The sequence below is a fragment of the Staurois parvus genome, unplaced genomic scaffold (genome assembly GCF_062004578.1).
Source record: "Staurois parvus isolate SC_StPar_1 unplaced genomic scaffold, SC_StPar_1.0 ptg000080l, whole genome shotgun sequence".
Classification (NCBI taxonomy): domain Eukaryota; kingdom Metazoa; phylum Chordata; class Amphibia; order Anura; family Ranidae; genus Staurois; species Staurois parvus.
Window position 1 is genome coordinate 784,213 of NW_028317876.1, and position 21,655 is coordinate 805,867.

Consider the following 21,655-nt stretch of genomic DNA (forward strand, 5'->3'; position numbering starts at 1 on the left):
CTACAGCCATTCAGAAGTGCAGAATTTACACAGGATCTCTCAGCTCTGAAAAAGAGGGTGGGGAGCAGTAAGGAGAGCTCTAACAGCTGATTGGAGAGAAGGGACAAACCACCCTTTACACAGCACAAAAGAACAGAACTGAAGCTGTCAATCAAAGGCTGTGCCCTCCCCTGACACTTTTTTTCTCTTGGTGTCCAGAAAACTTGTCAGAAGTGACTCATGCTGATAGCAGAGGAACAATGCAGCAGACAGGAATGACACTTAGTGCTCTGGATTGAAACAAGTACACACTATAGAGGGATTTGCTTTGTTCAAATGTAATTTCAGAAGTTTACAACCACTTTAGCCAGTGATTCCTCTTCACTGGAGTGATATTGGGTGGCTGGGGTAAGGTATTTACTCTATGCTTTACAGGTACATTTGTATTTAAAGGTTTTTGCAACAAAGTCACTTTAAATCTAGAGGCTAAACTGTCTTCAAGTCAGATGATTCTTTGCAGCATTAAAGGTACTTTGAAGACAAAACACCTGACCGACTGACAGCCATGAACATAGTGAACTTACTTCTTGAAATACAGGTTCCCACTGTTCTCTAGCACCAATAGCATCGGCACGGCCCATAACCAGTCCATCTGAATTAATGCCAAGGTACTTTCCATAACCAGACTTGAGTGCAATCCTTTAAGAGACAAGACTCATTAAAAAGGTATTAAACAAACCAAGACCAAGTTCAGAATGAGAATATCGCAGGGCTTACATTTTTGCACAAAATAACTCATACATTTGTATTATGAGTACAGCAAGTATGTGGTCTGTGCTTTACCCATGCAAGGACGTATCAGGTTCACTTTATTGGTGACCCCACCAGCAGAACATACCTTCCCTTCACTTACCTGCCTCTGTTAAGCTGCCACTCCAGAAAAAATCCTGGTGCCTAAATGTATGCAAGGAAGACTCACTTCCCATCATTCCATGAGGCTGTGCTGATGTTTAATGACTGGCTGCTTAGGCGCCTGACAATGTCACATGGAGGCTGGAAATGAGTTCTCAGCCCTGTAAGTTTCAAGTCATGACATAAGGCTTCTTTTCTTCACTGCTTTACTCTGTTGCTTTATTCTACATGGGCAAACCAGGGGCCCGCTTTAAGTGCCTTCATGCAGTATGATATTACAAAACATGCTGTACAAAAAATACAAATGTTCACTTTAAATTAAATCATTCGTGAGGAATACATGTGATTGCCATTGCCTGGTTGTCTCCGAATTTAGCTCTGAGACGCTAAACAAGCATGTGACAAGTGAAGTCAAAACTTGCACATAACCTGCATATTTTACTGGGTCAGTGTCCCAGAAGTGTATTATATCCATGAGATTGGCAGGACACTGAAGCAACTAACACTGTAGCAAACAGTACTTCTCCTAAGATTTAAAATATAACTATTGTTAATTGTCAAGAACTACATAGTTCTCTTTAAAAATTGTACAAGGTCAGGCCATTGCTTTGTTGTATATTCATTACAAACACCCACCTCCAATTTTTGTATAACCATAACCAGCTCATTACCTGCTATCTGATAATTTTATTGCTGTGAATTGTTCTGGTGGAGCTGGCCCATCATCATCTAGAAAGAAAATAAAATAGTAAATCCTTATTTAATTCAAGTGAGGATCAACAAGGTCCACAAAGACTGACACGGATTTCTTATGGGAGAGAGGGAACACACACACACTTCAGTGTCAATATTAAAGAAGGAGCATGGCCAAAGCTTTTTGGCCCCACTTCTATGGATCACAGGAGTGCAGTTTGTTCTGAACACCTGTGACCTATTTTCAGACAGCAGGCTACAGCCTGTTGTCAATATGTACAATTGTACATGCATACACAGACACACACAAACACACGTACACACACACCCATAAAAAGTTGCAGTACTTCCTTGTTCACAGATCCGGGTACTGCACTCTAGGGGGAGGCAGAGAGCACAGCACACACTCCTTGCTTTGCTTTCACTGCGCTCAGCTATTGAGCAGTCTGACGGCTCCCAGTGCCAATGACAGATCTGGCCTGAGCTCCGAGCCTGCTCACCATTGGCGAGCAGGCGAGTGGAAATTTCAAGCCCTGCCATAGACACACTCCTAAACCTTGTGGACAGCCTTCCCAGAAGAGCTGAAGTTGCTACAGCTGCAAAAGGGTGGGTCAACTCAATATTGAACCCTATGGACTAAGACTGGGATGTCATTAAAGTTCATATGCGTATAAAAGGCAAGCGTCGCAATACTTTTGGCAATATAGTGTATATGCTGCAGCACTTAATTATGAGTGCATATGCATCTATAGTTTTCTCTTTGTACAACTTCAAAGTCCAGCAAATATCTGTTGTTCCTACCAATGAAGTCCACCTAATGCAGCTTCCCCTGAGGAGATGGCAACAATGTTGCACTGCTTCATAATCCTGAGCAGAGTTGCCACTTATGTAGGCTGTACACATTGCTATCTGCTTGTCACTGTGGATTCATAAAGTCATAAAAATGTTTTATGTGAATAGATATGTATATTATCACAAAGATGTAAATATGTTATAGCAGCTAAGTGACTTTAATCCTTTCACTGTTGCTGATGTAACTATTACTTAATTGGCAGCACCAGCATGGAAACAGACTTCTACATGTACAGTAATGTGTTGTCCCCTGTGTCACGGGTTCATCTGTCTATCTTGGGTGCCCAGGATCTCAAGGGGGGGGGGGGGTGTATCAGTTGAACCCCCCTTGTAAAGAATGAACCCAGAAGCACTCAGTTGTGAGCACTTCCAGTTTCAGATCTAACAATCTCTGACCTGGTTAGCTGGGAGGGGAAGACCCAATGTCTTCTTAAAGGGAAGCTATCACCTTATCAGCCCCCTTTTGCCTGAAAGTTTGAAAAGGTTAAAAAAAAGGTTAATAAAATAAAAAAAAAAAATATACACCCATCATTTTAAAAGCCCCACTCACATGCTCCAGATGTTCAAAGGTATAGAAACAAAGATTGCACCAAACATCTTAGATATAGCTGTGCACGTCGGAGCAAGAGCAATAATTTCAGGGCCATCTTAGTTAATTCTGAACGGATACAATGTAATAGCTTTTTAAGCATTACCTGTAGACAAATTTGGGTAACATAGATTTTTGTCTTTTTACAGGTGTGCGCAATTTTTAGGCCAGGCAGATTTGATATCTATTTACTTGATGCAACCTTATCTTTTATATTTTACCAAAAAGTTATATTGTGTCTGTGCATTAAATTATCTGAGTGTATTTTTTTGATGAAAATATAGGATTGGATTAGCAGTAAAGCATTTATTGTATGACATAAAAAAGCCACTTCCATTATTTTTTTTCTGTAGGGTCTCTGCTTTCATAAAATGCATAGTGTTTTGGGGGTATTTCTTCAGGCCGAAAATGTACATTTTAACATGGAAGCAAATAAAAAAGAAAAAAATTCCCACAGTAGAGCGGTTAAATACTGACCTTTATGTGGAGCACCTATAGTAAATAAACCATTGTCAAGGGCATGGATATAAGCTCCTTTGTCCATTTCAATGGCTACCATCCCTGAAATGTCACCAAAACATTTGACCGTCCACCAATTTCCTGAAATACAGAGATAAGTTATTTTAGCTGAGAACTTAAAGGATAAGTGTATGTTTAAACTGCATTAGCTCTTTAATAGATTTTGTTTGTAAAATTGCTTGCTTTTTCTGGATATATTGAATCAGCCCTTTCTTTCCAAATGCTTTGATAACTGTAACCACATGTCCAAGCCAGTGTAAACATTGTGTTAACTTTCAGCTTTTATGCAGTTTGCAAGACAAACAATCAGCTAGATATAAATTGAGCATTGCAGAGTTTAGTACACAAGCAGCAACAAGTATACGGTCCCAAATATTTATTGCTATGGTTTTGCAATTTGCAGATTGATCTACATTCCTCATTTGACAGATATGCACTTCTAAGGCTGAGTTACATTAAACAATTTTCCTTTAGATTTACGAAAACCATATAATATAAAGTCAAACTTAAACAGTTTCGATTTGTATGCAATCAGGGAGGCCTTTGCACTACACATTTGAAGGTAAATCTAAAGGAAATTGAATAAAAACATTGTAAAATGTATGGCTAGCTTTCCTGTTAGACCATCCTGTTACGGACAGCAAAAAGGTCCACTGGAACTAATCACTTTATTTCCTGGTCATGCAATCACTATGATAGCCAATCACTATAATCATATGTAGACTACAGGAACATTCACTAACTAAAACTATTACAGTGTCATTAAACCTTTGTTTTTTTTTAATTATAACAAACAGGTCTATACTTACCTTCTCTGTACAGTGCTTTTGCACAGAGCAGCCCCTATCCTCTTCTTCTGGGGTCCCTCGCTGGCATTCCAGGCCCCTCCTCTTTGGCAGGTGCACCCACAGAAAGCCACTTTCCATGGAGGCAACTGTGCATGCTCACTCCCAAGCAGCCCTGTCTGCATCTACTGACACAGAGCGGGTGGCTAGACCCCACCTCCTGCCGTGTCACAGCATTTGATTGACAACAGCGGGAGCCAATAGCTTCCGCAGCTATCAATCTGCCCATAGAGGAGGGAGACAGCGATTAGAGCCGCTGCTTTCTTGCACATCGCTGGATTGGGCTCAGGTAAGAAAAAGGGGGGAGCTGCAGCACAGAAAACTTTTCATCTTAATGCATAAAGGTGAAAAACCTTAAGGCTTTAGAACCACTTTAAGGCTGCAGATGCCATTGTTTAATACTGTAATAGTCAGATACAATATTTATAAAATATCTGAGCAGAATTTAATACAACAGTACAAGATTGTATTCTTTAGAAAACAATGTAAAAATTAGGGCAGGCAAATTAGTCATACAGTTACTGTCAGCTTAACTAATGCATGCGAACGCTCCTCTGGTCAGCAACAACAAACATGTCAAACTTACCTGTTCTGTGCAGTGGTTTTGCACAGAGCAGCCCTGATCCTCCTCTTCTTCGATCCCCTGCCGGTGCTCCTGGCTACTATCGGGTGCCCCCAGTGCAAGCAACTTGATATAGGGGACCCAAGCATGCTCGCTCCTAAGCCGCTGCTCTGTGTGCCCATTCACACATAGAGCTGTGGCTCAGCCCTGCCCCCTCTCTCTCATTGGCTGTGATTGATTTAAATGTCTCAGCCAATGAGGAGAGAGAGTCTCAGGAGAGTCGAGGCTCTTGTGCACATTGCTGGATCGTGGTGAGGCTCGGGTAAGTAGCATTGAATGCATGTAAAAAACATAGAGCCTTTACAACCACTTAAAAAAAAAAAAAAAAAAAAACCCACACACACACACAATTTATTATCATTAAATTACAACTGGCTTACCACTACCCATGTGGTCCCTGACCACCATCACTGCTATCAGTCGGGGCTGTGGACTCTTTACAGTATTTAGTATACAATTCCCCCCCCCCCAGCCATGACAAGCTCCCAGAATCTACTAGCCAACCAGAGTTAGCAGAGGAGGTTAGCATTCACTAGCCTGACTAGCAGTGACTGGTGTATTTTTGAATACATGTACAATATAGCTTGCAGGGGGAAAAAAAAGTATTAAAATAAGCTAGCAACCCTACGGACTTACCAACAATGTCCAGCTTATTCTCTTCTGAATCCTCTAGCTTTCTTTTCTTATTGTTGTGCTTCTTCTTACTAGAAAGAAAGATGTTATTTAAAGAATACCCATATCTATGTTTGGATAGAGTGGGGAAGTGTTGAAGCCCCTGATAGCTTCTTATTGCTGAGAAGATGCTCCCTCTCTCCTGAGCATTTCTGCTGAGAGATGGAACAGAAAGTGATGGGAAATCTAAAATAACACTGTTGTCACCGGAAAGAGAGGTGGCAGGAAATCTTCCATTGGGGACACCTGTTCCAGTGACAATTGCCTAAGAGGACTTTTCATGACTGAGATTTTCTCTCACCTTGCTACTTCCTATAGACAAGAAATAGAGAGATATGTTTCAAGTGGAAGCAAAAAAGGAGGGGTTTTGAATGGTATATGAAGCTAAATCTTTTTTTTTTTTTTTTTATGGAGTAGGGAAGGGTCAGGGTCTTAGAGCTACATTGGGTCATTAGAGATGACATTCATAAGTCAAATAAATAGAAAAATATTTACTGTTACATAAAAATATGTAAAAGCACAAATCCCTATTTAGGGCAGCACAGTGGCTAAACGGTTAGCACTTCCGCCTGGCAGTACTCGGGTTGTTGGTTCGAATCTCAACCACGGCACCACCTGCCTGGAGTTTGCATGTTCTCCCTGTGCCTGCGTGGGTTTCCTCTGGGTACTCCAGTTTCCTCCCACACTCCAAAGACATGCTGGTAGGTGAATTGGTTTCTGTCCAAATTGGCCCTAGCATGTATGAATGTGAGTTAGGGACCTTAGATTGTACACCCCTTGAGGGTTAGGGACTGATGTGAATGTACAATATATATGTAAAGCGCTGCGTAAATTGACGGCGCTATATAAGCACCATAAATAAATATTATAGTCTATACTTGTAGAGTCCATGTGTTATTACACTCTGAGGTACTTCACTTTCCACTTAATTCATAAGTTTTTATTGCTGTCTGTGTCTCAGCTAGCTAGATTCCTCCTATGCCAGCACCGCCTGGCTTGATAAACTTTGAATAAAAAAAAGAAAAAAAAAGGAGCTGGGTGGAAAATTGTTGTCTGAAAAGAGAAAACATTGGATAGGATGCACCAGGTGCTGTGGCTGTCTGAACACAATAGCCAACATCAATATAATACTCTATGAGAAATCCAAACATCTGGATAGCCAATGTGACAAGAAATCAAAAACACTGGAGGTGTCACAAGAACAAAAGATGAAACTAAATCTTACAATGGAGAAACCTGTTCTGTTGATAACTATGACAGGGATTGTTTTCCGTTTGCAAAGATTTCCTCTCACTTCCTTTTGAATCTCCAAGACAGAAAGTGCATGGAAATCTCTAAAACAGGACTCAGGCAGCAAAAAAAAATAAAATAAATAAACTGATGGGGGTTTTAATTCTCTGCTACCCTATTTAAACTTTTTTTTTTAAAGTTTTAAGCATTCCGTATAGGTTCCTTACTTTATTATATATTTAAAAAAAATCCCAGTTAAGTTATTGTAATAAACATGCACAGATGTTTTTGAAGGGTTATAGGGAAAACTCCCTTCTAATGATCCTTGTGCAACAAACACAATATTTTGAGTATATGGCATGGCTAGGCCACAGACATTCCTTTTTCCTCAGGGAAGAGTATGTATTGGAAGAACTGACATTACATGAAAATTTTAAATAATTTTGATTTCTAAATCCTTTCTCCAGTTGTTTTCTGCCAATATCAACCATTCAAATGCAGCATTGAAATGGTAATTTATGTAGTTGTTCAGTACATCATAATTTTGTACAATTACAATAGATCTTTAAGAACAGAAATTTCTCCCTAAAAGAAAATTGTTTGGTGATCCAGTATAACACAGAATATAGAGCCTGCAAGGAGTACCAAAAATACCGGTAACTAGATTTGAAGATGCAGACAGGATCTCTGTCCCAGTGGAAGCATTAGGGAACAAATCATCTTACATCATTGTTTCTTCACAGAGACAAAAAAAGTAAAATGGAAAAAAAAAAAATGCAAAGCAGATGGTCTAACATTTTTAGCCTACCTCCACAGACCAAGCTTAGATTCAGAAACTTGACCACGAAATGAAAAAAAGATATATGGAAAAAGAGCAACTTTTCCCTTTTTCTTTTGGTAGTATTTATTCCCTATGGGTGTTTTTATTATACAAACGAAAAGAGACCACAAATTCTGAAAAAAATTATATTTTTTACTGTTTATAAACATATCCTATGAAAAAAAAAAAAATCGAATTTCTTTTTAATTGTAGGCCAAAATGTATTCTGCTACATGTCTTTGGTAAAAAAAAAATCCCAATAAGTGTATAATTATTGGTTTGTGAGAAAGATATAGAGTCTACAAACTATAGTAAAGATTTTTGAAGACAGAATAATTCTGATGTACTGACAGCCTATTTCTTGAGGCTCCTAAAATGCCAGTACAAACACCCACAAATGACCTCTTGGAAAGTGCACAGTCTGAGGTATTTAGTAAAAGGGATGGTGAGTTTTTGAACTTGTAATTTATTTGTCAAAAATCTTTCTTGAAAATGAAGAAATTAAATAAAATAATTTTTTTCACAATTTTTTTTTTTAAACATACTGTCAAAGGTGCAGTACAGTATCAACATATGACTGGTGCGATGGTGATCAGGACCCTGTTTTAATACAAAAAAAAAAATTTTTTAATTCAAATTTTTAAAACTTTTTTTCTATCTTTACAATTTTTTTTTAACATACTTTCATCAGAGTAGTTCAGTGTCACTGTACTACTCTGGGAAGAGGGGGGAACAACTTTTTTTTTTTTTTAACAGTTTTGATTGCTGTCATGATGATCACTGTAACAGCAATGTTTGAACTGTCACGAATGGGTTACATTCATAACAGCTATGATTACTAGTGATCTGTGATTGGCTACAGCTAATCACATGGTACCATGTGATAGCCGTGGGCCAATCACATCACCACTCTAAAGGAAGCACAGCTGTTATGAATGATATCGCATCCTCTATGCGATCACATGATCCCCTCACTGCTCAAAGCTCGCTGTGAGCCCCTAACCCGGAACAGGTAAGTATAACTTATTTGTAAAAAAAAATCCGAACCAATTACAGATTGGCATAATGTCTTACCTTTTATCCTTAAGTCCTTTCAGCACCAGCTTGGTGGATTTTACTTTAGAATATTCTGCCATGGTGAGAGTGATAGAGAAACAACTGCTCTAGAAAAAAAGAATACCAATATATTTGTAAAATATATCACTGTGAGGGTCATGACTTGTGAATAAATGTCAATGTATAGAATAATTTCCAGTGATATACTGTAGGTGCAGATCCAGGCACCATGATGCTGGAGGAATGTGGACTCAACATTCTATATCCTGACATGTTTAGTATTTTAAGCAGAGGTTAACCTCAACAGGATGACATTTAGTTTGTTAAAGCTCTGTGTATCATAGCATTTTGCCATGATTATTCAAACAGTGCCGTTTTCACTTTTTTTTTTTTTTAATTCTGCTGTACATCATAGTGCTGCTGACCTTCACTATCCCCTTTTAAAAAATTCATATCAACATGAACTCCTACCAGCTCTGTGTGCAGAGCTTGGTGTAAAATGCTAACAACCAGGTAAGAAAAACGCAAAGAGACCTAGTATATCTTGTCTGCATTAAAAAGTCCTGCCCGTTCCTATCTTTTTTTTCTAAGTTCTATGGTAAGAGAAGAAAAAAAAAAAAAAAAAAAGCAGAAAAAAGGTAAAATGACCCTCCCCTCCCCTCCCTCAAACCAGTTAAACATGGCCATAGATGGATCAGTTTTAAAAAAAACAAACAATAGATTCCTACAGGTGAAACTCGAAAAATTAGAATATCGTGGAAAAGTTCATTTATTTCAGTAATGCAACTTAAAAGGTGAAACTAATATATGATATAGACTTATTACATGCAAAGCAAGATAGTTCAAGCTGTGATTTGTCATAATTGTGATGATTATGGCTTACAGCTCATGAAAATCCCAAATCCACAATCTCAGAAAATTAGAATATTACATGCAATTAATAAAACAAGGATTTTACATAGAACAATATCGGACCTCTGAAAGTATAAACATGCATATGTACACAGTACTTGGTTTGGGCCCCTTTTGCAGCAATTCCTGCCTCAGTGCGGTGTGGCATGGAAGCTATCAGCCTGTGGCACTGCTGAGGTGTTATGGAAGACCAAGATGCTTCAATAGCGGCCTTCAGCTCTTCTGCATTGTTCGGTCTCATGTCTCTCATCTTTCTCTTGGCAATGCCCCATAGATTCTCTATGGGGTTCAGGTCAGGTGAGTTTGCTGGCCAATCAAGCACAGAAATCCCATGGTCATTGAACCAGGTTTTGGTGCTTTTGGCAGTGTGGGCAGGTATCAAATCCTGCTGGAAAATGAAGTCAGCATCCCCATAAAGCTCGTCTGCGGAAGGAAGCATGAAGTGCTCCAAAATCTCCTGGTAGACGGCTGCGTTGACCCTGGACCTAATGAAGCACAGTGGACCAACACCAGCGGATGACATGGCTCCCCAAATCAACAAACACTGTGGAAACTTCACACTGGACTTCAAGCATCTTGCAGTGTGTGCCTCTCCATTCTTCCTCCATACTCTGGGTCCTTGGTTTCCAAATGAGATGCAAAAGTTGCTCTCATCAGAAAAGAGGACTTTGGACCACTGAGCAACAGACCAGGTCTGTTTTTTTTAGCCCAGGTAAGGCGCTTCTCACGTTGTTTGTTGTTCAGGAGTGGCTTGACAAGAGGAAGCCCATGTCCAGGATCCGTCTGTGTGTGGTGGCTCTTGATGCACTGACTCCAGCCTCAGTCCACTCCTTGTGAAAGTCCCCAACACTTTTGAATGGCCTTTTCCCGACAATCCTCTCCAGGCTGCGGTCATCCCTGCTGCTTGTGCACCTTTTCCTTCCACACTTTTCCCTTCCACATAACTTTCTATTAATGTGCTTTGATACAGCACTTTGGGGACATCCAACTTCTTTTGCAATTACCTTTTGAGGCTTTCCCTCCTTATGGAGGGTGTCAATGATGGTTTTCTGCACAACTTTCAGGTCAGCAGTCTTTCCCATGATTGTGATTCCTACTGAACCAGACTGAGAGACCATTTAAAGGCTTAGGAACCCTTTGCAGGTGTTATGGCTTAATTAGCTGATTAGAGTAGGACACTTTGAGCCTAGAATATTGCACCTTTTCACAATATTCTAATTTTCTGAGATTGTGGATTTGGGGTTTTTATGAGCTGTAAGCCATAATCATCACAATTATGACAAATAACGGCTTGAACTATCTTGCTTTGCATGTAATAAGTCTCATATATTAGTTTCACCATTTAAGTTGCATTACTGAAATAAATTCACATTTGCACGATATTCTAATTTTTTGAGTTTCACCTGTGTATACAGTGAAGGAAATACAGTGGGGCAAAAAAGTATTTAGTCAGCCACCAATTGTGCAAGTTCTCCCACTTAAAAAGATGAGAGAGGCCTGTAATTGGTATCATAGGTAGACCTCAACTATGAGAGACAAAATGAGAAAAAAAATACAGACAATCACATTGGCCGATTTGGAAATAATTTATTTGCAAATTATGGTGGAAAATAAGTATTTGGTCAATATCAAAAGTTCATCTCAATACTTTGTTATATATCCTTTGTTGGCAATGACAGAGGTCAAACGTTTCCTGTAAGTCTTCACAAGGTTGGCACACACTGTTGCTGGTATGTTGGCCCATTCCTCCATGCAGATCTCCTCTAGAGCAGTGATGTTTTGGGGCTGTCGCTGGGCAACACGGACTTTCAACTCCCTCCAAAGGTTTTCTATGGGGTTGAGATCTGGAGACTGGATAGGCCACTCCAGGACCTTGAAATGCTTCTTATGAAGCCACTCCTTCATTGCCCGGGCGGTATGTTTGGGATCATTGTCATGTTGGAAGACCCAGCCACATTTCATCTTCAATGCCCTTGCTGATGGAAGGAGGTTTGCACTCAAAATCTCACGATACATGGCCTCATTCATTCTGTCCTGTACATGGATCATTCGTCCTGGTCCCTTTGTGGAGAAACAGCCCCAAAGCATGATGTTGCCACCCCCATGCTTCACAGTAGGTATGGTGTTCTTTGGATGCAACTCAGCATTCTCTCTCCTCCAAACACGACGAGTTGTGTTTCTACCAAACAGTTCTATTTTGGTTTCATCTGACCATATGACATTCTCCCAATCCTCTTCTGGATCATCCAAATGCTCTCTAGCAAACTTCAGACGGGCCCGGACATGTACTGGCTTAAGCAGGGGGACACGTCTGGCACTGCAGGATCTGAGTCCTTGGCGGCGTAGTGTGTTACTGATGGTAGCCTTTGTTACGTTGGTCCCAGCTCTCTGCAGGTCATTCACTAGGTCCCCCCCTCCTGGGATATTTGCTCACCATTCCTGTGATCATTTTGACCCCAATGGGTGAGATCTTGCGTGGAGCCCCAGATCGAGGGAGATTATCAGTGATCTTGTATGTCTTCCATTTTCTAATTATTGCTCCCACGGTTGATTTGTTCACACCAAGCTGCTTGCCTATTGCAGATTCAGTCTTCCCAGCCTGGTGCAGATCTACAATTTTGTTTCTGGTGTCCTTCGACAGCTCCTTGGTCTTCACCATAGTGGAGTTTGGAGTGTGACTTGGATTGTGGACAGGTGTCTTTTATACTGATAACAAGTTCAAACAGGTGCCATTGATACAGGTAATGAGTGCAGGACAGAGGAGCCTCTTAAAGAAGAAGGTACAGGTCTGTGAGAGCCAGAAATCTTGCTTGTTTGTATGTGACCAAATACTTATTTTCCACCATAATTTGCAAATAAATTCTTTCCAAATCAGCCAATGTGATTGTATTTTTTTTCTCATTTTGTCTCTCATAGTTGAGGTCTACCTATGATGCCAATTACAGGCCTCTCTCATCTTTTTAATGGGAGAACTTGCACAATTGGTGGCTGACTAAATACTTTTTTGCCCCACTGTAAGTATTTGATCCCCTGCTGATTTTTGAATGTTTGCCCACTCACAAAGAAATGATCAGTCTAAAAATCAAATGGTAGGTGTATTGTAACACAGAGACAGAAAAGCAACACAAAATTCAAAAGAGATGCATGTCTAACAAACTATGCACTGATTTGCATATTCATGAGGGAAATAGGTATTTGATCCCCTATCATTCAGCAGAAATTCTGGCTACCAGGTGTCTTTCATAAAGGTAACAAGCTGAGATTAGAAGCAGTTTCTTAAAGGGAGTGCTGCTAATCTCATTTTGTTACCTGTATAAAAGACACCTGTCCACAGGAGCTATCAAGCAATCTGATTCCAAACTCTACACCATGGCAAAGACCAAAGAGCTGTCCAAGGATGTCAGGGACAAGTTGTAGACCTACACAAGGCTGGACTGGGCTACAAAACTATCGCCAAGCAGCTTGGTGAGAAGGTGACAACAGTTGGTGCAATCATTCGCAAATGGAAGAATTACAAAACAACTGTCAGTCTCTCTAGGTCTGGTGCACCATACAAGATCTCACCTCGTGGAGTGTCAATGATCATGAGAATAGTGAGGAATCATCCCAGAACTACACGTGAGGATCTTATCAATAATCTCCAGGCAGCTGGAACCACAGGCACCAAGAAAACAATTGGTAACACACTACGCCGAAAAGGATTGAAATCCTGCAGTGCCTGCAAGGTCCCTCTGCTCAAGAAAGCACATGTCCAGGCCCATCTGAAGTTTGCCACTGAACATCTGAGTGATGCAGAGGACTGGTTGAAAGTGTTTTGGTCAGTTGAGACCAACATCGAGCTCTTTGGCATCAACTCAATTCACCGTGTTTGGAGGAGGAATGCTGCCTATGACCCCAAGAACACCATCCCAACTGTTAAACATGGTGGTGGAAACATTCTGCCTTTGGGGGTGTTTTTCTGCCAAAGGGACAGGACAACTGCACCGCATCAAAAGGACGATGGACAGGGCAATGTTCCGTCAAATCTTGGGTGAGAACCTTCTTCCCTCAGCCAGGGCATTGAAAATGGGTCATGGATGGGTGTTCCAGCATGACAATGACCCAAAACACATGGCAAAGGCAACAAAGGAGTGGCTCAAGAAGCACATTAAGGTCCTGGAGTGGCCTAGCCAGTCTCCAGACCCTAATCCGATTGAAAATCTGTGGAAGGAGCTGAAAGTTCGAGTTGCCAAGCGTCAGCCACCAAACCTTAATGACTTGGAGAGGATCTGCTAAGAGGAGTGGGCCAAAATCCCTCCTGAGATGTATGCAAACCTGGTGGCCAACTACAGGAAAAGTCTGACCTCTATGATTGCCAACAAGGGATTTGCCACCAAGTACTAAGCCATGTTTTGTGAAGGGGATCAAATACTGATTTCCCTCATGAACATGCAAATCAGTGCATAATTTGTTAGACATGTATTTCTTTCAATTTTTTGTTGCTGTTCTGTCTCTCGGTGTTACAATATACCTACCATTCAATTTTTAGACTGATCATGTCTTTGTGAGTGGGCAAACATTCAAAATCAGCAGGGGATCAAATACTTATTTCCTTCACTATATATATATATATATATATATACAGTCATGGCCGAAATTGTTGGCACCCTTGATATTTTTCCTGAAAATCAAGTATTTCACACAAAAAAGGTATTGCATTAACACATGTTTTGCTATACACATGTTTATTCCCTTTGTATGTATTGGAACAAATATAAAACAGAGGCAGAAAAGCAAATATGACATAATGTCACACAAAACCCCAAAAATGGGCTGGACAAAAGTATTGGCACCCTTAACTTAATATTTGGTTGCACACCCTTTGGAAAACATAACTGAAATCAGTCGCTTCCTATAACCATCAATAAGCTTCTGACACCTCTCACCCGGAATTTTGGACCACTCTTCCTTTGCAAACAGCTCCAGGTCTCTCTTATTGGAAGGACACCTTTTCCCAACAGCAATTTTAAGATCTCTCCACAGGTGTTCAATGGGATTTAGATCTGGGCTCATTGCTGGCCACTTCAGAACTCTCCAGCGCTTCTTTGCCATCCATTTCTGAGTGCTTTTTGACGTATGTTTGGGGTCATTGTCCTGCTGGAAGACCCAGGATCTTGGACGCAAACCCAGCTTTCTGACACTGGGCCCTACAGTGCGACCCAAAATCCTTTGGTAATCCTCAGATTTCATGATGCCTTGCACACAGTCAAGGCACCCAGTGCCAGAGGCAGCAAAACAACCCCAAAACATCATTGAACCTCCACCATATTTTACCGTAGGTACTGTGTTTTGTTCTTTGTAGGCCTCATTCCGTTTTCGGTAAACAGTAGAATGATGTGCTTTACCGAAAAGCTCTATCTTGGTCTCATCTGTCCACAAGACGTTTTCCCAGAAGGCTTTTGGCTTACTCAAGTACATTTTGGCAAACTGTAGTCTTGCTTTTTTATGTCTCTGTGTCAGCAGTGGGGTCCTCCTGGGTCTCCTGCCATAGCGTTTCATTTCATTTAAATGTCGACGGATAGTTCGCGCTGACACTGATGCTCCCTGAGCCTGCAGGACAGCTTGAATGTCTTTGGAACATGTTTGGGGCTGCTTATCCACCATCCGGACTATTCTGCGTTGCAATCTTTCATCAATTTTCCTCATCCGTCCACGACCAGGGAGATTAGCTACAGTGCCATGGGTTGCAAACTTCTTGATAATGTTGCGCACTGTGGACAAAGGCAAATCTAGTTCTCTGGAGATGGACTTGTAACCTTGAGATTGTTGATATTTTGCCACAATTTTGGTTCTCAGGTCCTCAGACAGTTCTCGTCTCCTCTTTCTGTTGTCCATGCTTAGTGTGGCACAGACAGACACACAATGCAAAGGTTAAGTGAACGTCTCTCCTTTTTATCTGCTTTCAGGTGTGATTTCTATATTGCCCACACCTGTTACTTGCCCCAGGTGAGTTTACAGGAGCATCACATGCTTGTAACATTCTTATTTATCCGCAGTTGTGAAAGGGTGCCAATACTTTTGTCCAGCCCATTTTTGGAGGTTTGTGTGACATTATGTCGAATTTGCTTTCTTTCCTCCCTTTTTTTGTTTTGTCCCAATACACACAAAGGGAATAAACATGTGTATAGCAAAACATGTGTTAATGCAATACGTTTCGTGAGAAATACATGATTTCCTGGAGAAATATCAAGGGTGCCAACAATTTCGGCCATGACTGTATATTCAAGCTATATATAGTTATAGAATGGATATGGGCTGAAAGTGCACACTCTCAGGTTTAATTTAAGGGTATGTAAATCCAAATTGAAGGCAGGGTGTAGAAATTACAGCTCTTAAGAGCAGATACACCCCCTTTTTCAAAGGACCAAAAGTAATTGAACAAATGAATCAAAAGCTGCTTCATGGCCAGGTGGGGGCTACTCCTTTGTTATTTCTTCATCAATTAAGCAGGTAAAAGGTCCGGAGTTGATTCTAAGTGTGGTATTTGCATTTGGAATCTATTGCTGTGAACCTACATCATGTGTTCAAAGGAGCTGTCCATGCAAGTGAAACAGGCCATTGTAAGGCTTCAAAAACTAAACAAATCCATCAGAGAGATAGCAGCAATATTAGGAGTGTCCAAATCAACAATTTGGTACATTCTGAGGATAGAAGAATGCACTGGTGAGCTCAGCAACATAAAAGGCATGGACATCCATGGAAGACAAAAGTGGTGGATAATCATAGGATCCTCTCTATGGTAAAGAAAAACCCATTCACAACATCCAGGACACTCTCCAGGGGGTTGACGTATCATTGTCAAAGTCTACAATCAAGAGAAGATTTCATGAGAGCAAATACAGAGGGTTCACCACAAGGTGCAAACCATTCATAATCCTGAAGGATAGAAAAGCCAGATTAGACTTTGCCAAAAAAAATCCAACAAAGCCAGACCAGTTCTGGAAAAGCATTCTTTGGAAGGATGAAACGAAGATTAATCTATACCAGAATGACGGGAAGAAAAAGTGTGAAGAAGGCTTGGAACAGCTCATGATTCAAAGCACACATCATCTGTAAAACATGGTGAAGGCAGTGAGATGGCATGGGCATGCATGGCTTCCAGTGGCACTGGGTCATTGATGATGTGACAGAAGACTGAAGCAGTCAGCCCAGATTCAGCAAAGCTGATTGGACAGCGCTTCACAGTACAGATGGACAATGATCCAAAACACACTGCAAAAGCAACCCAGGAGCTTTTTAAGGAAAAGAAGTGGAATATTCTGCAATGGCCAAGTCAATCACCTGATCGCAACCCAATTGAGCACGCATTTCACTTGCTGAAGGCAAAACTAAAGGCAGAAAGAACCATAAACAAAGAACAACAGAGGACAGATGCAGTTAGATCCTGGCAAAGCATCAGAAATGAGGAAATCCAGTCTTTGGTAATGTCCATGGGTTCCAGACTTCAGGCAGTCATTGCCAGTAAAGGATGCTCAACAAAATATTAAAAATGAACATCATTTTATTTATGATTATATTCAATTGTCCAATTACTTTTGGTCCCTTGAAAAAGGGGGGATGGTTACTCTTATGAGCTGTAATTCCTAAACCCTTCCTCCAATTTGGATGTACATACCCTCAAATTAAACCTGAGAGAGTGCAGTTTGTTTTCTACCTTTAGCCCTGTTGTGGGCACACCTCTCAGGTGGAAGCATTCGGGTGGCAGCGCTGCCACCCGATTGCTTCTACACAGTGCCAGGCTCTCCCCCCATGAGGTCTCCCGGGCTCCGCTTGCCCATCTACGGGCCAAGGACCGGCTCATCGCAGTCGGCTAGTGGGGAGGAAGGAGAGCGGACATGTTCGCTCCCCTCCTTGTCCTGACCCGGAAGTAATGTTATGATGTTACTTCCAGGGCCCCGTTGAGAGATTCCCGGCCATGGAAGCCGGGAAAGAATGTAATGCGGTGCGATGTGCACCACATTACATTCAGTGTAGTACAGGGGAGACAGGCAGGGTCTTTTGGACCCTGGATGCCTCAATACAGAGAACCTGTCACCACAAAATCACATAGGGGACCCCTATGTGATGAAAGAAAAAAAAAAAGTAAATAAAAACCAAACAAAAAAGTTTTTTTGTTTTTATTCAATTGTAAAAAATGAAAGTTACACCAAAGCACATACCATCCCCAAACATCAAACATTGATTGCGATACACGTCACATATTGCCACACACACCAGAATGAGAGCAATAATTCTAGCACCAGATTTTGTGGTAATATGCGACATAAAAAATGGTGGAACTACCACTATTTTATTCTCTAGGATCTCTGCTTTCAGAAAATATATCATGTTAGGGGGTTTTATGTAATCTTCAGGCCTAAAATTATTTTTTAAACTTGTGCAAAAAAATGCAAAAATGGCTCTGGCAGCGAAAGGGATAAAGGATAAGCCCTGACCCACCCTTTCCTGAGGAGCAGCCAATCGGTGCTCATTACACTGCAAGGTCTCTCTCCTCCCTATTAGTCCCCGGGTGTGGTGCTGGAGAGAGGCAGGGAGGGGAGGAGGCGATAAACAGCCCAATATTAAAAATATTAAACGTTTAAGTCGCCATAAAGCCTTTTATTTTTAAAAGCCCAGACATTCCTAATATCACCTCCGATTTTACAGTTTTGGTTCAAATGTATTTTTTTTTTTTTTATCTGGACAAGTAGATTGTCATGATGGAAAAGTATATTGGGGCACTGATTTAGTCCCTGGACAAGTAGTTTTTCCTAAAATTTCCACACCCTGGAGAATGCACTGATCAAACGAAAAATTGCGAACATATTCAAGAGAAGCTGATCGTTAGATTAACTTCTCTCCAGCAGGAACAACCATAGATTAAATTTCGATCCATTTATGGAAAGCTTAATAATGGCAGGGGTGCTTATAACGATCAGCTTTTATTTATGTAAAATGTTTATCCCAAAAGGAACAAAACTGTTTGCTGTAACTCATGGACCAAGCGAGGGCTCCATATAGTCAAGCAGCTAGCATAAGGATAAAACCCCTTGATTCTTCAAACATAAATGCTGTAACTGCTTATAAAGTATTAGCTGAAATTTGATTTCAATTTGTTAGTGTATCACAATCTGCTAGTCCAATTAACACTCCCCTCCCCCAAGACTGACAATTCTTCTGTCCAAAGGTGGCCCTGTACTCCATCCAGAGTGGGGGCACTCGAATACAGGTGTGTTCCTGGCCAGAGGGAATCTAGGGAAGAAAGCCAAAAAAAATAAAACTAATGCAGCCACCACATCTAAGAATTGGTATGCTGCAATAGGTTACATTTTTGGTTTTGGGTTTAATCATGGAGCTGCTTATAAAGGTTGTTATGGGTAGTGCTGATCTTATTATTATACAGGATTATATTGCGACAACAGTTTGTGCAGCACTTGACAATATAAAGGGGGGCACTACAATTACAATACATCTCACTACAGAAGGAATAGGAGGGCCCTACTCATGGAGTTTACAATCTAAAGGAAGGGGGGGGGGGGGGGTGGTACAAAAGGTGATCGCTGTAGTGGATGATCTGGTGGAGGTGACTCAAGTCCAGTTCGTAGGTGGAGGTGGGGTAGGCTTCCTCGAATACATGAGTTTTCAAGGATCGCCTAAAGCGGACAGGGTAGCAGTCGACCAGACATACTGGGGTAGGGAGTTCCAGAAGATGGGAGAGATTCTGCAAAAGTCCTGAAAGTGACTGTGGGAGGAAGTAACAAAGGAGCTAGAGAGCAAGACGTCTTGGGAGGAGCAGAGGGTGATTTAGGTGATATCCGCAATTGAGGTTGGTGATGGCTTTGCACGTTGTGGAAGCCAATGAAGGGACTGGCAGCTGTCCATGATCAATTAATAAGGTGTATGTGTCTAGCAGCATTCATAATAGACTGAAGGGGGGGGGGGGGAGGTTGGCCTGTGTGACGGTAGGACAGTGAGGTGTCTTGTGGGGTCATAAGGAAGGGGTGAATTCTGGGAGGTTGAAGTGGCAGGATTTAGCTAGTAATTAGATGTGGGGGCCGAAGGAGAGGACAAAGTCTAGTACACCGAGCACCCTTGTGCCGTTGATCTCAATGGTAAAGTCATGGGATGGGGGCATATTACAAGTTCGGTTTGAGAAAGTGACGTGACATCCAGACTGATGTGTGACTCAGTAAATTTGTGATATATGAGATGGAGGGGGCGAGTCAGGGAGCTGTGAAAGGAAAATGCTCAGGAGTTAATAAACTTGAATCCAATGTGGTGAGACAAGGAGAGTTCCTGGGAGCCATGTTGGGTAGATGAGCCCAGAGTTGTGGTGTACACAGTCATAGATTGTCAGCTCTGCAGTCTAATACAGCTGTGTGTGTACACCGTGATAGAGCGTTGTGTGGATGGAGACCGTGCTCCTACTCCGATATGTACACAATGATGGGGATAGGGATGTACACCTGAGACCGATCTGCACATACACACAGGAATAAACTCCCGGGCAAAGCCTGACACTGTCCCTGGAAATCCCAGCTGTCACCCACTATACACCGAGCACACCATTATCCAGCCTGGCAGGAGACCCGGCATAATTCCACTCACCCCCATACATCACAATACATATTACAGAAACATGTCTCTCACCTCCTACTTCCGGCTCCACTACACCGGAAACTCCTCGCATCACATGACTGGCAGGACAACAATCCCTGACCATTGGTCCTCCGCCACTGAAACGACAACTATACCTTTCCCTCGGAAACAACAAGGCATACCGCATAGCCGTCAACTGCGCAGCGCCCCTTGTGGCTTGGCTGGTAAAGGACGAGACAATTTATACCGAGCTCGAGAAGAAAGCCATGGTGTGGCATATTGAACTGCTGCCTGCAGTGACAACGTCAGGGGACACATCTGCACACGGTGCTTTTTTCTTGGCTATTTAAGTGTTCTTGCATGGCAGACCACTTACTGTTATCTCACATGTATATTATTATATTATAGCCAAATTTACCACCCTAACTCCTCCCACAGTTTTTACACTACATAGACAGTAATATACGGAAACGTGCGGATTGTTCCCGATTGGTGTGCTATTACTTTGTGGAACGTTTCGCCGAATGGTTCATGAAATATCGCCGTTTTTGTGGTGAAATTGGTCCCATAGGAATGAATGGTGGAATGTTCAAAACTAGAGTGTGAGCTGACAAAACCTTTTCACAGTAACTCCAGCCACTCCACCCGCACAATGGTTACTCCAGCCACTCCACCCGCACAATGGTTACTCCAGCCACTCCACCAGCACAACAGTTCTTCCAGCCACTCCACCCGCACAACAGTTCTTCCAGCCACTCCACCCCCACAACGGTTACTCCAGCCACTCTACCCGCACAACAGTTACTCCAGCCACTCCACCCGCACAACAGTTCTTCCAGCCACTCCACCCCCACAACGGTTACTCCAGCCACTCCACCCGCACAACAGTTACTCCAGCCACTCCAACCGCACAACAGTTACTCTAGCCACTCCACCCGCACAACAGTAACTCCAGCCACTCCACCCGCACAACAGTTACTCCAGCCACTCCAACCGCACAACAGTTATTCCAGCCACTCCACCCACACAACAGTTACTCCAGCCACTCCACCCACACAACAGTTACTCCAGCCACTCCACCCACACAACAGTTACTCCAGTTACTCCAGCCACTCCACCCGCACAACAGTTACTCCAGTTACTCCAGCCACTCCACCCACACAACCGTTGCTCAAGCCACTCCAGTTGTAGAATACTGGTGGAGGCAAGAAAACTTCACACAATTTCCCCAGAAATTGTAGCTTTTCTAGTATCATTTATAATTTTAATAAAACCATATTTTAAAGCCCATTTGTCCGCAGCTCACCTGCACTTCTGTACCTATCGTCCGCAGCTGA

General features: G+C 41.8%; 1 protein-coding gene across 3 annotated transcripts in view; it reads right to left on the bottom strand.

Annotated features, from left to right (window-relative positions):
- FRG1 (FSHD region gene 1) overlaps positions 1–20,483 on the bottom strand; it is a 39,319-nt gene extending 18,836 nt beyond the window's left edge. The window contains exons 1-6 of one of the 3 annotated variants that reach the window (XR_016311627.1): positions 20,370–20,483; positions 8,808–8,896; positions 5,648–5,715; positions 3,503–3,625; positions 1,563–1,620; positions 564–678 (exon numbers count right to left, since the gene is read on the bottom strand). Coding sequence is in view for 2 of the 3 variants with exons in the window: in XM_089669570.1 (XP_089525696.1) it covers positions 564–678; positions 1,563–1,620; positions 3,503–3,625; positions 5,648–5,715; positions 8,808–8,869 (426 nt within the window). In the remaining variant the exon portion in view is untranslated. The remainder of the gene's footprint in view (positions 1–563; positions 679–1,562; positions 1,621–3,502; positions 3,626–5,647; positions 5,716–8,807; positions 8,897–20,369) is intronic. The other 2 variants (XM_089669570.1, XM_089669571.1) reach the window with 2 other exon arrangements.
- Between the last annotated feature and the right edge of the window lie 1,172 nt (positions 20,484–21,655).